Source organism: Mobula birostris, chromosome 8, assembly GCF_030028105.1.
Source record: "Mobula birostris isolate sMobBir1 chromosome 8, sMobBir1.hap1, whole genome shotgun sequence".
NCBI classification, from domain to species: Eukaryota; Metazoa; Chordata; class Chondrichthyes; order Myliobatiformes; family Myliobatidae; genus Mobula; species Mobula birostris.
This window is the reverse complement of record NC_092377.1, coordinates 69,843,689-69,859,815: the sequence shown is the minus strand read 5'-3', so window position 1 is coordinate 69,859,815 and position 16,127 is coordinate 69,843,689. Positions and strand designations below refer to the sequence as shown.

Genomic DNA, 16,127 nt, shown 5'->3' with positions numbered 1-16,127 from the left:
ATACGCAGGCTATTTGCATATGTCTGGTAGTCATCACACAGCTTGCATTTAGTGTCTGGTGTGCTTATATTATTTCCATAGGTTTCTATTTTAATCTTCTGCTTTTGACAAAACTTTGTTTTGTTGAAATTAAGATTTGTTCTACTGTCATAAAATTAAATACTTTAAGTAGTCTTTTTACCTAATTTTTCATTAGTCTTTTGGAGGTGTACTCTGAACATTGGTTTACTCTTGTTCTGTGTTTTGAGTTGTCAGGATAAGTTGGTTAAATTTGTACATGCTATTTTTATTAATTCTCTTTATATTTAATGAGCAGTTAATTATAGCAATTAAGCTATTAAACGTACACTCAGTGACCACATTATTTAGGTACAGGAGTGGAAGATGTTGTGGTCCTCTGCTGCTGCAGCCCTTCCACTTCAACATTTCATGTGTTGTGCATTCAGAAATGTTCTTTTGCACACCACTGTTGTAGCGTGTGGTAATTTGAATTGCTGCCACTTTCCTGTCATCTTGAACCAGTCTAGCCATTCTCCTCTGCCCACAGAACTGTCATTCACTAGATTTTTTTTGATTTTGCACCATTCCCTGAAAACTCTAGAGTCTGTTGTGTGTGAAAATCCCAGGAGATCAGCAGTTTCTGTGATATTCAAACCACCCAGTCAGGCACCAACAATCGTTCCATGGTCAAAGTCACTGGATCACATTTCCTGAGCATGTAGTTACTTTGGAATTTAACTATCTTAATTTGATACATAATAATGCGATGCCTAGCAATTTTATAAAGGGGCAAAGGTCATTTTACATGTTTACTGGCAATTTCCAAGTGCCTTTCTATTTACTGAGTTTTTTTGTGTGCAATCCCAACTGGATATACAGATTTTAAAAATATTCAAGAGCTGTTAACTGGAGTCAAGAATTTGTGTTCTTGAAAATAGATTTAATTTTATTAAGTCATTTTAAGCTACTTAAGCAACAAAGTCTTTAGCATAGTGTTAAATTTTAAAGTTTCATATTAAATTGGAGCTTTAGAAATGCTAACTTTCAATAGTTAAAATCCCAAAAGCATTCAGTTCTGCTTTTCTCCTTGTTTCTTGAGCTCTCCTGACATGCTTCCAAATGTGGTCTGGATGTTACAGTCTAATGAATTATGTAGATAAGGTTTGCTTTTCTACTTGGGTAGGGTGGGGTGAAGCAACCATATCATAACAGGTTGAATATGTGATAAGGGACCACCTACTGATGGTAGTGGAAGCATTTTGAAACGACTAGAAGCCTTATTGTGTGTTAAATTGTGTTATGGTAAAACTCATGTTAATCCAGCATCCAACTTGTTCAGAGATCTTGATGGTTCGGCATCTGGTTTGCTCATTCGTATTGAATGTGAGCCAGAGTGCGATGGAGTTTCTATAGCAGCTTTTTGGCTCTTTTCAGTGCCTGTGTATTTCAGGACAAAATAGATTCTATACTCAAGACAACACACACTCAAACCTTGTATGATGTTGAATGAATTTCCTCTTACTGCCTCTCCAAAATGCAGCTTGTTTTAAATAGCTATGTGGCAGTGACGATGTAGTATGTTGAATCTCCCAGGACTTTATGCTTATAGGTAAGTTTTGGAACTCAAATGGTCCCAGAAGCAGCAAAAGTACATGTGTAATGTAAAAAAAAAAGCATATTTGCACAGTTCTCAAACTAATTTAGACTAATGGCAACTACTGGGTTAATTGGAGACTTGAAATATTTGAACATTTTTAATAAGTGTGCCATCATAGAGATGGGATAGTCTCAGCACTCGGATGGAAGTAGAACCCTATGTTGAAGGGTCATTTTTTTTTTCCTTCAGACCTTAATTTTTCAATCATCATCATCATTACAGGAATTCAATTATTGTATTATCAAATTACTGTCATGGAAATTTGCTATGTCATACAGATTGAGTACATTTATCCAAACTGGTGCTAGAAGTGTTTTGGATTTTGGAATTTATAATGAGATAGCTTGGATTGCCATAATTTCTGACTCTCTATTTATGTGCTACCAGTAAGCAGTCTGTGTTTGAACAGTAAAAAAATTATATACAATATAATGAAAATGTGTAGAGGGTACTAAAAGCAACACTGTATTTGTATTTTACTACTTTGTTTTTATACTTGAGGTGAAACCTATCAGCATTGTAGACTTGTTCTGAAATTAGATTTTTGTGATCAGCAAATGTTTTAACAATTTAATGCCGTGCCTTTTCTTAAATTTCTGCAACCAGTGCTGAATATTCACAATTACCTTTAATTTTCAGTTTGTCGTGATAGTTCTTTGTTTCATGATCAGCATACTGTTAGGTGCCATATGTTCACTCCACTGATGAATGAACTTCTTCAATACACAATTGATTTTCATTTTTTGCTTTATGCAGTGTTTTTCTATTTTGCATGAGCTTCTATTCATTCCATATGTGAGGTCACTTCTCAAACTGTGGTGCACAGAGACCTGTGCATTGCCTGGGAACCTTTTCTGTCCCTTTTGGAATTTTCCATTGTGACATCGTGTCAGCACTCAAAATAAATTTTGGATTTCAGAAGTTTTTGGAACTTTAGATGAGGGCTACTCAACCTGTATTTGGCTGTCTGTTTCTAAAATTGTACCAGTTATTACACTTCATGAGTGCTCACTAGTCTAGGACCAGTATTAGGACTCCTAGTCTTAAGAATATAACTCCCATGTGATTTTGCAAATGTTTTTGTAAACTAGAGGATTTAGTTGGTCAGAATTGTCAATCAGTCCTTCAGTTAGATTTTAACTGTACCTTTAAAGTAGCATTTTAATGTATTTGTTCAACTAATAATATCAAAGTACTGGCGAATGCATGTTATCTGCTGTGCAAACTGCTAGCTCATACCTTGCCCCTTGCCACTCTGTCTTGATGCAGGGTTTTGAACTAAAATGTTGACTATTACTTTGGATTTTGAGGATTGTACCTCTATTTGGAATACACTTTAATGCCCTGCAAACTGTGTAAATTCATAAGTAAGTTGAAATGCCCCTAAACTGAAAATAAACCTTTTTTTCTTGCAGGAACATTTAAACATAAATGATGAAAAAGTTGTGTGAAAATTCAAGACTCTGAAGCAAACCACAACGTGTGTTTAAACCACCTAACTCGTCTAATGTTTTCTCCTGATCAAGAAAATCTTTCTTCATCCACAAAAGCACCCATTAAATATGGTGAAATCATTGTGCTAGGGTAAGCATTTGTTTGTATTTAAGAAGGGTACTTAGTTGATGAGACAAACAATGGATTATAGATTCTGCTGCAGATAATTTTGACAGGTGCTATAAATCTTTTTCTGATTTAGAAAAGGATTCAAATCTTTAGAAAATCTGCATAAAATCCACCTCTTTCACTAGGAATTTAGCTGCCCAATGTGCAGTCACCTCATTTAGCCCAACCTACATTTTATGGATTGCACCTCCATAAAGTATGAAGGATGATTTCCCCCCGTGTTAAGTTTTCGAGAAATGCAGGTTGTTGGTGTTTGAAATGAGCTCTTCTGTTTTCATGGGAGGTTAGCGTGGACAGCTTTATTCTATTACTAATTCGATTTTGAATCTTAAGTTTTTGTCAATTTAAAAAGGTACTGATTGGTGTCTCTTATCCACAATAAATTGATGCGTTGTTCTATGTATTACTTAAATATTCAATTGAAAGATAAGACCTTTTAAATAAAACCTGTTTGAGTAATGTTTAAAGACTCTGAAGATAATTTCCTCTTTAACAATTTTGAAAGTAATCCAGCATAAGTAAAAGAGGAAGAAACACGTGAAGAGGTACAATTTACACATGGATGACCAAATCAACTTAATTGGATGCACATTTTATTTTGATTCACATTAAGTTCTGTATAAACTTACAGATCCCATTTCTAACCTATAAATTTCTGTGACGTTAACAAAAATAGAGGATCTGATTATCGGAGGGAAATGAGAGATTGTTGTTCCGTACTTGGCTTTCTCCCAAAACACGATACAACGATCAAACCAGAAGGCTTCTTGATTTCCTGAATGGACTGAACTGCTGATTCAGAAAAAGCAAAAGATTGAAGTGTGTGTTTCATGATAATCTCTCAGTGGTGATCTGCATGTGGTGGTTTTGTCAAACTTGTATTCTCTGCCCCCCCCCCCACCCAACCATGAACACCAAATGGTCAAATGCCATCTGTTCTTTTTACCTAGCAAGTTCTCCTCCATATCCTGACTGCAATTAACGTATCACCAGAGGCAGACTATAATCAAGTGCTTGAGATGCTGATTGATGCCGTCTCCAAACAAGAAACAGTCCATCCCAGCACATTTCAAATCACAGTTGGGGACTTCAACCAGTCTTGTTTGAAGAAAGCCCTACCCAATAAGTGTATAACCTGTAGCACCAGAGGTCCCAACATACTAGTCCGCTGTTATACGAAGATGAGGAATGCTTACCATTGCATGCCCAGACTACAATTTGGTAAATCAGATCATTTGGATGTCCTTCTACCTGCATACAGGCAGAGGCTAAAGAGAAAGCTCCAGAGATTAGGATGACAAGGAGGAGATGGCTCGAGGCAAAGGATCGTCCACAGGATTGCTTTGAATCAGTGGACTGGGCTGTGTTCAAGGACACATCTGTGGATCAGAATGAATGCACCATGGTTGTCACAGACTGAAGTAAAACAGTTTAGATGAGTGTATCTCCATAAAGTCATTCAGTCTTCCCCAATCAGAAGCCCTGGATGAACCATGAGATTCATAATCTGCTGAAGGCCAGATCTGAGGCATTCAAATCTGGTGACTAAGAAAGTTAGTCTCTGGAAAGCCATCTCACAAGTGAAGTGGCAATTCTGTACTGAACGAATCAATGAAGGATGCTCAACAGTTGCGGCAGGGCTCAAATACTATCACCAGCAGGGCTTTGCTTTCATTTGAGCATAATGGCTTCTGTACTCACTTTGACTATCAAAACATGGGACTTCCGGTAGCGCTCATGGAGTGAAGTCGCGTTCTTGACTCGCTCCATTACCTCTGAGTTTTTCTTCTTATGATCAGCTATATTTTAATTAACCATTAAGGCATCGACTTTTACAATACTTTGAAACAAATTGGGCTCTTCGATAATTGGGTGTTTTTAAGGTCTGCTATGTCTAAGAATGGAAAAAACGGGAAGGACGGCAAACCTCCGGGTAGACCGAAAGGTACCGATTTCCCTCCAACTGAACCACCGGTGACTTTGAAAGCTATATCGGAGCTAATTCAAAGGGAAATTTCAACCTCTATTACGGAGCTGATTCATGAGGAAATTTCAATTAATTTCCAGAAAATTGCTGATTCAATCGAGAAGATACAAATATCTATTACGGAGCATCAGTCGGCTATATCTGATCTTCAAAAATCCACGCAACAAAGTGAGCTCAAGATGGAGAAAATCGAAGAAACAATTAATGTAATGAAGAAGAAACTCGACTTTCTGACCTTTAAAAACTCTGAATAGAATCCAGAATGCGACGGCAGAATCTTCGAATGATTGGGGTGCGTGAAGCTGTTGAATCTGATAACCCTATGAAGTATTTTTCTCAACTTTTAAAAGATGCATTTCCTACTGTATTTCCTGACCAACCACTGTTATTGGATCGTGTTCACAGAGTTCCATCATACTCGCTTAGGTCAGATAAACCTCGACATGTCATTTTACGTTTTCATTACTTTCAAGACAAGGAGAAACTGTTTCGTTTCGTTCGATCTAAAGGTTACATTGATTTTCTGGATCTTAAGTTCCGATTCATGGAGGATTTCAGTAAACCAATTCGGGATCAACGGGTTCGTTACAGATCTGTGATGTCAGAACTCTACAAGATGGATTTAAAACCAGCGCTGCTTTACCCTGCACGTCTAAGGATTCGTACGTCGGATGGAGCCCTCCGTTTTTTTGAATCTCCATCGGATGCCCAGAGTTATCTGGATCAATTTTCACCTTCAACATCTTAATCGTAATTTTTAACTATCTTCGTTGATCGGAGGTCGTGAATTTGTCAGTCTTAATTTTTTTTGCCTTATATGGGCAGAAAAGTTTATTTTTGATTATTTAATATGGTTGCTAAACTTTCTTTCTAACTGCGTCATTCCTTTCTTTTTCCCCAGGGGATTCTGGGTGGTTACTTCCTCACCGTCATTTTACATATTTCCTTTGTGGCCTTAAATTTTGTAGTTTTTAAATCTACTTTGTTTTGTAGGTTTTTATAACTAGTTTATGTTAATAATCTCTTTTTTTTTGTTTACTCATAGGGTCTGGGGTTTGTTGCGGTTTTTTTATATTTTCTGGCTTTTACTCTGTTATATTAAGTGTTTGTTTTAATTGAGTTACCTTTTTTTATTCTTTTACTGTTTTATAATTAGCTGATCTTTTTTATATTTACACTTTTTTTAGAGAGCGTATACCGGAAGTCATGGGGGTAGTTTTAGTGCTTGCTTCTTTCGGGCTGGTCTGCGTTAGATTTAGCCTTGGGGTCATGGGGTGGGGGGTGGTGGGAGGGGCTTCACATTTTAGTTTCTTTCTTCTTGGGCTATGTACATTATTGAAGTATTGGTTACGTTCTTCTTCCGGGTATCTCTTATTTGTTCTGTTCCCTTTCCGGGTTCGTAGGTCAAGCCTATCGTCAATCCTCCTTGTTGCGGGTTGACTTTAGGGTTTATGGAGTCTATTATTAATTTTGTCTCCTGGAATACTAATGGTCTTAATCATCCTATTAAAAGGAAAAAAAGTTTTTAAAGTGTTCCGGAGACTTAAAGCACAAATTTTATTTTTACAAGAGACCCATGTGCAGAGGGGGGACAGACTACGTTTTTTTAAATTCTGGAAGGAACAACAGTTTCATTCGAACTCCAATGCTAAGATTCGAGGCGTCTCTATTTTTATAGACTCCTCAGTTACTTTTATACAACATGATACTATTTCTGATCCGAATGGTAGATTTCTATTGGTTAGTGGTCTACTATTTAATAAAAAGGTAGTTTTGGTTAATGTTTATGGTCCTAATATGGACTGTCCGGAATTTTATAAATCATTATTCAATCAGTTCCCGAACTTGAATGAGTTTTCATTGATCTGGGGCGGAGATCTTAATACCTGTTTATCTCCAGCTTTGGACCGTTCGGCTCCTCTACGGACCTTACCTAATAAATTTGCAACTTTGATTAATTCATTCCTCTCTGTTTCTGGGTCGACGGACATTTGGCGTTTTTTGCATCCTCAGGAAAAAGATTTTTCTTTTTTTTTCACATGTTCACCATTCCTATTCAAGAATTGATTATTTCTTTATTGACTCTTGTCTTATTTCTTCAGTGATTAAATGTGATTATGACTCTATAACCATTTCGGATCATGCTCCACTTAAGCTTTCTATTAAAATTCAGGCCAATACACAAAATAATAGACAATGGCGTTTTAATTCGCTGTTGCTTCAGGACTCGGACTTTGTTAACTTTATGAATGAACAGATTGATTTTTTTTTACAATTAACTATACAGAGGATATTTCTGTGAACATTCTTTGGGATACTTTTTAAAGCTTATATTCGTGGTCAGATTATCTCGTATTCTGCTGCTTTGAGGAAGAAGCTGAAGCAGGAGGAGTTGGTAATTGCGGACAAGATTAAGGAAATTGATAAGAAATATGTTATAGCTCCTTCTGAGGAGTTATATAAACAAAGAACTGAACTTCAAATGGAACACAGTTTATTACTTTCGTCCTCGATTGTAAACCAATTAAAGAAAACAAGAGGTGAATTTTATGTACACAGTGACAAAATTGGCAAACAGTTGGCTAATCAACTGAAGTCTAATTATGCTAAATCTCAAATTAATCAGATTTATAACCAAAATGACCGACTGATACTTGATCATGCGGGGATTAATCAAACCTTCTGTGATTTTTATTCTTCCTTATATCAATCAGAGTCTCCTTGAGATTCTAAATATATGAATGATTTTTTAGATAACCTAGACTTCCCTGAGATTTCACAGGATATGTCTTCTATGTTAGATACTCCCATTACCACAGATGAGATTAAGAATGTTATTTTCTCTATGAATTTGGGGAAAGCTCCTGGCTCTGATGGGTTTACCGTAGAATTTTATAAATGTTTCGCACCTTCATTAATCCCTTGGTTCTGTAGGGTTTTTGAGGCTTCATTAAAACTTGGTAAACTTCCCGAATCTTTCAATAGAGCGTCAATCTCTCTAATACTAAAGAAGGATAAAGATCCTGCTCAATGTGCATCTTATAGACCAATATCTTTATTAAATGTTGATTCTAAAGTTTTTTCTAAGTTATTAGAGTTAAGATTAGAAAAAGTACTTCCTTTTATTATTTCGGAAGACCAAACGGGTTTTATTAAAGGTCGTTACTCTTTTTTATAATATTCGTACACTGTTAAATATTGTTTATACTCCCTCACAAAATGTTCCTGAGTGTGTTATCTCTTTAGATGCTGAGAAAGCTTTTGATAGAGTAGAATGGCCTTACTTATTTAAAGTGCTTGAAATGTTTAATTTTAGCTCGAAATTTATATCCTGGATTAAACTGTTACATCATTCTCCTGTGGCCTCGGTCCGTACTAACACTTTAAGCTCACCTTTTTTCCCTCTTTTTCGAGGTACTCGACAAGGTTGTCCTCTTAGTCCTTTATTATTTGATATTGCATTAGAACCTCTTGCAATTGCCATTCGAGAATCTCCAAATATTACTGGGATAACTCGGGGCTTAAAGTCCCATAAAATATCACTCTATGCTGATGACTTACTTTTATATATTTCTAATCCTCAAAAATCCATCCCTGCTGTTTTAGATTTATTAGCACAATTTAGTCTTTTTTCAGGTTATAAATTAAATCTTAGTAAGAGTGAACTTTTCCCGATTAATAAACAACTTCCCTTGTATCATAACTTTCCATTTAAATTGATTAATAATTATTTTTCATATCTTGGGATTAAAATTACTTGTAAATACAAAGATTTATTTAAGATTAACTTTTTACCCTTAATTGACCATATTATTCAACTTTCATCTAAATGGTTTCCTTTATATTTAACTTTGATTGGTCGTATTAATGCAGTTAAGATGTTTTTGTCAACATTTTTATATATATTTCAGGCATTACCAATTTTTGTTCCAAAATCTTTTTTTGATAAAGTTGACTCCAAAATTTCTTCATTTATTTGGCAAAATAAAAACTTGAGACTGGGTAAAATACATTTACAGAAAGCTAAGAGAGATGGAGGTTTAGCATTACCTAACTTTAGATTTTATTATTGGGCAATTAATATTCGACATATGAAATTGTGGTTACTTGACCAGGTTATACTATCCATTCCTAAATGGGTAGCATTGGAATTACAATCTATTCAGCGTTATACACTTGGCTCTATTTTAGGTTCCTCTCTTCCTTTTGATTTGAAACGCCTTAAACAGGTATCTAACCCGATAGTTAAATATACCTTACGTATTTGGTTTCAATTCAGAAAATTTTTTGATCTTAACCAATTTGGGCTAGCGATTCCTATTTTAGGTAACATTTTTTCCTCCCTCTTTTACGGATCGTGCTTTTCAAATTTGGAAGACTAAGGGTATTTCACGGTTTTTGGATTTATTTTTAGATGGTTCCCTTATGTCTTTTGAACAATTATCTAATAAATATAATTTATCAAGAATACATTTTTTTAGATATCTACAAGTTAGAAATTTCCTAAGTACTATACTTTCTTCCTTTCCAATGCTTCCTCCTAGATACATTTTAGATACTATAATTAACCTTAATCCATGTCAGAAAGGTGCATCGGCTATGATTTATAATATTATTATGAAACTTAGGAAAGCTCCATTTGATAAGATTAGGGTAGATTGGGAACAGGAATTGGGGATTATCATTTCCGTGGATGACTGGGGGCAGATTTTACAATTAGTCAATACTTCCTCTATCTGTGCTAAACATTCCCTAATTCAATTTAAAGTTGTTCATAGAGCACATATGTCCAAAGATAAATTAGCTCGCTTTTATTCTCATATTAATCCTTTTTGTGATAGATGTCCGGGGCAGATAGCCTCTTTAACTCATATGTTTTGATCTTGTCCTACTCTGGAAACTTTTTGGAGAGACATTTTTAATATTATCTCCAAGGTATTGAATATAGATATCTCTCCTCACCCTATTACTGCTATCTTTGGACTACCTAAAATTGCCAGTAATCTTTCTCCTTCAGCCCGTAGAATGATTGCATTTCTTACTTTAATGGCGAAAAGATGTATTTTACAACATTGGAAAGAGCTTAATGCTCCAACTACCTTTTTTTGGTTTTCTCAGACGATATTATGCTTGAATTTGGAGAAAATTAGAAGCAATCTTTATGATTCCTCATTTAAATTTGAACAGACCTGGAGATCTTTTATTCAATATTTTCATTTAATGTAATATATACCCTTTTTTTTTAGTGTTTTTAATGGAGGTCGGGATTGAGGACGTGATTTTAAGTTTTTTAACTCTGGTTTCAAGTTAGCCCATTGCTTTGCTTTGCTTTTAGTTAGTTGCAGGGTGGGTTTTTTTCCTTTTCTCTATTGATATATATATTAAAATTAGTATACTATTATGTTACCTTGGTACGTTATGTTTAAATTATATTGTATCATTTTTTGTATTAATATCTCCTGTAATTTTATTATATTCTAACAGTGTATTAGTGCCTATATGGCTTATCTTTTTGTATACTTATTCAATAAAAAGATTTAAAAAGAAAGAAAGAAAGAATACATGGAGAACTATCACAAACTCTGGAAGTCCCTATAATCGTATGATTTCAATCTCTGAGGCTGATGTGCAAGCAGCCTTCAGAAAAAGCATCCAGTCTAGACAGGGTACCTGGCCCAGTACTGAAGACCTGTGCTGATCAACTGGCTAGAGTGTTCACTGAGATCTATTAACCACTTGCTTCGGCAGTCTGAGGTACCCACCTGCTTCAAGATGGCTACAGTTATACTGTTGTCCAAGAAGAACATGGTGACTATCACTCAATAGCACTTGCTTCCTCATTTGTTTTGAGGGGTTGGTGATAAAATGTATCAACTCCTGCATGAAGTGATGTAGGTCCGCTCCAATTTGCCTGCCAGAGTAACAGGTCCACAGCAGATGCATCTGGTGGCTCCTCACTCAACCCTGGAACATCTGGACAATGAAGATACATACATCATGGTGCTTTTTATTGACTGCAGCTCAGCATTCAATACCATCAGCCTTCAAAACTAATCAATAAGCTCCAAGACCTTGGCCTCAGTACCTCCTGCAGTTGGATTCTAGATATCCTCACTTGCAAGCTCAGTTCAGCTTGGCAACCACAAGAGCCCCCTGCTCTGTTCCCTTCACACTTATGCCTGTGTGGCTAAGGGCAGCTCCAATGCCATTTTCAAGTTTACTGACAACTCAACTGTTCTAGGCTGAAGCAAAGGTGGTGATAAATCAGTATATAGAATGGACATTGAAAATCTGGATGATTGGTGCCATAACAATAAGCTGTTGGCAAGACCAAGGAGCTGATTATTTGACCATAGGAAAAATAAACTGTAGGTCCATGAGCCAGTCCTCATTGGACGAACAAAGGTAGAGAGGGTCAGCAACTTTAAACTCCTTGGTGTTATTATTTCAGAGGACTTATCCTGGGCCCAGCACACAAGTGCAATTATGAAGAAAGCGTGGTAGTGCCCCTACTTTCTAAAGAGTTCCTCTGACATCGAAGAATTTGACAAGCTTCTAAAGGTGTATATAAAGATGCATCACAACCTGGTATGGAAACACCAATGCCCTTGAACAGAATCCTACAGCAACTAGTGGATACGGCCCAGTCCATCATGGGTAAAGCCCTCCCCACCATTGAGCACATCCACAGGAATCGCTATTGCTGGAAAACAGCATCCATCATCAGGGGCCTCCACCATACAGCCCATGCTCTCTTCTCATGATGCTGCCATCAGGAGGAAGGTACTAGAGCCTCAGGACTCGCACCACCATGTTTAAGAACAGTTATTACTCCTCAACCATCAGGCTGTTGAACCAAAGGGGATAACTTCACTCACCTTCACTTGTCCCATCATTGAAATGTTCCCACACCCAGTAGACTCACTTTCAAGGATTCTTCATTTCATGTTCTTGTTATTTATTGCTTATGTATTGTTTTTTTTTTTGTATTTGCAGTTTGTTGTATTTTGTACACTGGTTGAATGCTTGAGTTGGTACTGTCTTTCATTGACTCTATTATGGTTATTTTGTGGCTTTGAGTATACCCACAAAATGATTCTCAGGGTTGTATATGGTGGATAATAAATTTACTTTGAAGTTTACTGACAACAATGAGACTGGTAGGATAAGAATTTGTGAAGATGAAATACAGGTTTCTTTATGGAGAAAAGTGTAGAAATTACTGTTTATATCCCCGGCACATCATGCCTTCCGATCATTTCACCAGCCGACATTGATGAATTTATTGGAGTTGAAATTTTGCTAGTCTGAAACTTCAGACATTCGCTATGTCAGAATCTCTGATATTAGCAAGCCTATGTGTCCCATAATCAAGTGAATACTTTCACTACTGTGTGCTTAAATATAGTTCCAGGAATTTAGACGTGCTGGTTTTCATGAATGCATCCTGAATTTTTGTATGTATATTTCTCCCATTTCTTGTTTTACCAACAAACTTCTGATATCTTCATACCAGAATGTAGTTTTTTTTGAATCTCAATTCTCTGTCAATAAATTATCTCCTTGTGCCATGAATCCTTTATAGCCTTGCCTGTTGATGTGTTTGAGTAAGTGCCTCCCAAATATAGGAATTGTATCTAATGTTGCCACCACAAGCAGCTTTTTTGTTTTAGCAACCCTCCCCCCACCAGATTCCCTTAAAATCTTTCTCTCTTAAAGTTGTCTTGTTTTTGATACCACTATCATTTTCTTCAGTTTTGGTGGAGGGTTTTTGCACCTGGAGTTGTAAGTGAAAGACCTCTAATAGAGACTTCCTTTAATGTGAATGCAAGCACAGTGCAACTGTACTGGATGGACATAAGTTATCTTTAGACTGTTAAATATCCTTCTATGGAACTGAAGTGCTGCTGGGTTAAATGATTTTGTACTTGAATACAGTTGATGGTGGTAACCACAATTCCTGTTGATGACCTCCCGTGACCTAGTGCGATCATTCCTGGAGGTCTACATGTCTTTAGACATGAATTGTTTAATTGTTTTTCTAAGCTTGCTTGCAAAATATCTTTTAAGGTTCCACATGGAGGTCTGTTCTAATCATAGTAAAGCATAGTTGGGCATGAGTGTCTTGCAACTGGAGCGTAATGTGTTAAAGCAGCGGTCCCCAACCACCGGGCCGCAAAGTATGTGCTACTGGGCCGCAAGGAAACCATATGAGTCAGCTGCACCTTTCCTCATTCCCTATAACGCACTGTTGAACTTGAACATAAGGGTTGCCAACTGTCCCGTATTTGACGGGACATCTTGTATATTGCAAACAACAGAAATTCTGCAGATGCTGGAAATTCAAGCAACACACATCAAAGTTGCTGGTGAACGCAGCAGGCCAGGCAGCATCTGTAGGAAGAGGTGCAGTCGACGTTTCAGGCCGAGACCCTTCTTCCTTCAGTTAGTCCTGACGAAGGGTCTCGGCCTGAAACGTCGACTGCACCTCTTCCTACAGATGCTGCCTGGCCTGCTGCGTTCACCAGCAACTTTGATGTGTGATCTTGTATATTGGGCTAAATTGGTTTGTCCCATATGGGACTGCCTTTGTCCCGTATTTCCCCAGCAAAGGTACAGCGTTCCTATGAAACTTTTTGTGCTGAAATGGCATAAAGCGAAGAAGCAATTACCATTAATTTATATGGGAAAAATTTTTGAGCGTTCCCAGACCCAAAAAATAACCTACCAAATAACACACAAAATCTATAATAACACAAACATATAGTAAAAGCAGGAATGATATGATAAATACATAGCCTATATAAAGAAATAATGTATGTACAGTGTAGTCAGGAAGATTAAGCCAAAACCAATTTGTGGAAAAAAATTGGCATGTACACGCATGCGCACACAACACAGGTGCCCATGCAAGGCTTCCCTTTTGTCCCTTATTTGGGAGTGAGAAAGTTGGCAACCCTAACTGTAAAAGACGTTGAGGTGAGTTTAACCCTACTTGACCCCCCCCCCCCCACCCCCCAGGTTGGCCAGTCCTCATGAATATTGTCAATATTAAACCGGTCCGCGGTGCAAAAAAGGGTGGGGACCCCTGTGTTAAAGTTTCAGGGCAAGTTTTGATTATTTCACATTTTATTTACAGTTGATTTTCTATTCTATAAGGTACAATGGATCTCTGCCAAATGGAGACAGAGGACGAAGAAAAAGCAGATTTGCTTTATTCAAAAGACCAAAACCAAATGGGGTGAAACCAAGCACAGTGCACGTCACCTGCACACCTCAAGCAGAGAAAGTATGTCTTCAAAGTTGTAATTTCTAATTGATAATTAACATGTCATTTTCTTGAACTATAAAGTTTACTTTAGAGACTTTATACAGAGGGCAAAGTAAGTGGACTAGATCAAGAATATGAACTTTTATTTTGGGCTTAGTTTTTATTTGTTGGACTTTGACTTAAGATGTGTGAGAGAGGGAGAGACATAGCTGTTTATGTTAAGAAATTAAACAGCTTGCCACTTTGGAAGGGGAAAAACCAAAATGCTGATGGAACGCAATGAGCCAGGCAGCATCTGAGAAGGAAATAGACAGGTCAGTGTTTCATGTTGAGACGCTTCTGAGCTTGCTATGTGTTCACATGCTACTTGGAAGCTGTGGGCATAAGGTGATAAGAGTGCAATTTAAGTAATTATTTACGATTGAACTTTTTTTTTGCATTCCAGAATGCTCCTGAATGCTGTTAGTAAAGGATGATAATGATGTGATTTGATCACATTTGGATACTTAGAAGTCAAAGCTAGCTATGTTTTGGAAGCAATCAAAGCATTAAGGAGCTGGAGCTGAAACTGGATGAACTGCGGATCATTCAGGAGGCTGCAAGTGTAGTAGATAGGACATACGGAGAGGTAGTTGCACCCAAGGTGTAGGACATAAGAATCTTTGTGACAGCAGGAAGGGGAAAGGAGTTTTTTTTTAAAAAAACAATGCCAAGTATCCCTGTGGCTGCCTCCCTCAAGTGTACCTCTGCAGATACTGTGTGGTGCTCTGACTCAGAAGGAGTAGAAGAGGCAAGTTGTGGCAATAGAGGATTCATTAATTTGGGGAATAGAAAGGAAGTTCTCTGGATGAGAATGGGATTCCTGGATGCTATGTTGCCTCCCAGGTGCCGTGCTGTAGGACATCTCGGATCAAGTCCTCAGCATTCTTAAGTGGGAGGGTGAGCAGCCAGAGGTCGTGGTCCAAGTAGGTACCAGTAACATGGGTAGGAAGAATAAGGAGGTTCTGCAAAGTGAGTTCAGGGAGCTGGATGCTAAGTTAAAGAATGGGATCTCCAGGGTTGTGACCTCAGGTTTGCTGCCTGTGCCACATGCTAGTGAGGCCAGAAATAGGAAGATCATGCATTTTAACACGTGGCTGAGGTGTTAGTGTAGGAGGGAGGGCATCAGATTTTTGGATCATTGGTTCTTTTCCAGGGAAGGTATGACCTGTACAGAAGAGAAGGTTTACACCTGAACTGGCGAGGGACTTGTAACCTAGCAGGCAGATTTGTTAGTGGTGGAGGGGGTTTAAGCTAGAGTTGCAGGGGATGGGAGCCAGAGTGTCAAAACAGACAGTGGAGAGGTTGTGGAGACATGTTAAGACCTCAGATGAAGTTAAGAATCAAAAGGTTCAGAGGTGTGACGAATGTCTTGATCTGCATATATTTCAATACAAGAAGTATTTTGGGAGTGGCAGATGAGCTCAGGGCATGGATCAACACACAGAATTGTGAAATTGTAGCCATTGGCGAGACCTGGTTGCAGGAGGGGCAGGACTGGCAGCTCAATATTTCGTGTTCCTGTTGTTTTAGATATGATAGAATGGGAG

General features: G+C 37.5%; 1 protein-coding gene across 3 annotated transcripts in view; it reads left to right on the top strand.

Moving 5' to 3' along the window:
• LOC140201383 (E3 ubiquitin-protein ligase pellino homolog 1) overlaps positions 1-16,127 on the top strand; it is a 47,897-nt gene that overhangs the window by 16,928 nt on the left and 14,842 nt on the right. For all 3 annotated transcript variants that reach the window (XM_072265417.1, XM_072265414.1, XM_072265416.1), the window contains exons 2-3: positions 3,073-3,241; positions 14,427-14,556. In XM_072265417.1, coding sequence (XP_072121518.1) covers positions 3,165-3,241; positions 14,427-14,556 — 207 coding nt within the window. In that variant the 5' untranslated portion in view covers positions 3,073-3,164. The remainder of the gene's footprint in view (positions 1-3,072; positions 3,242-14,426; positions 14,557-16,127) is intronic.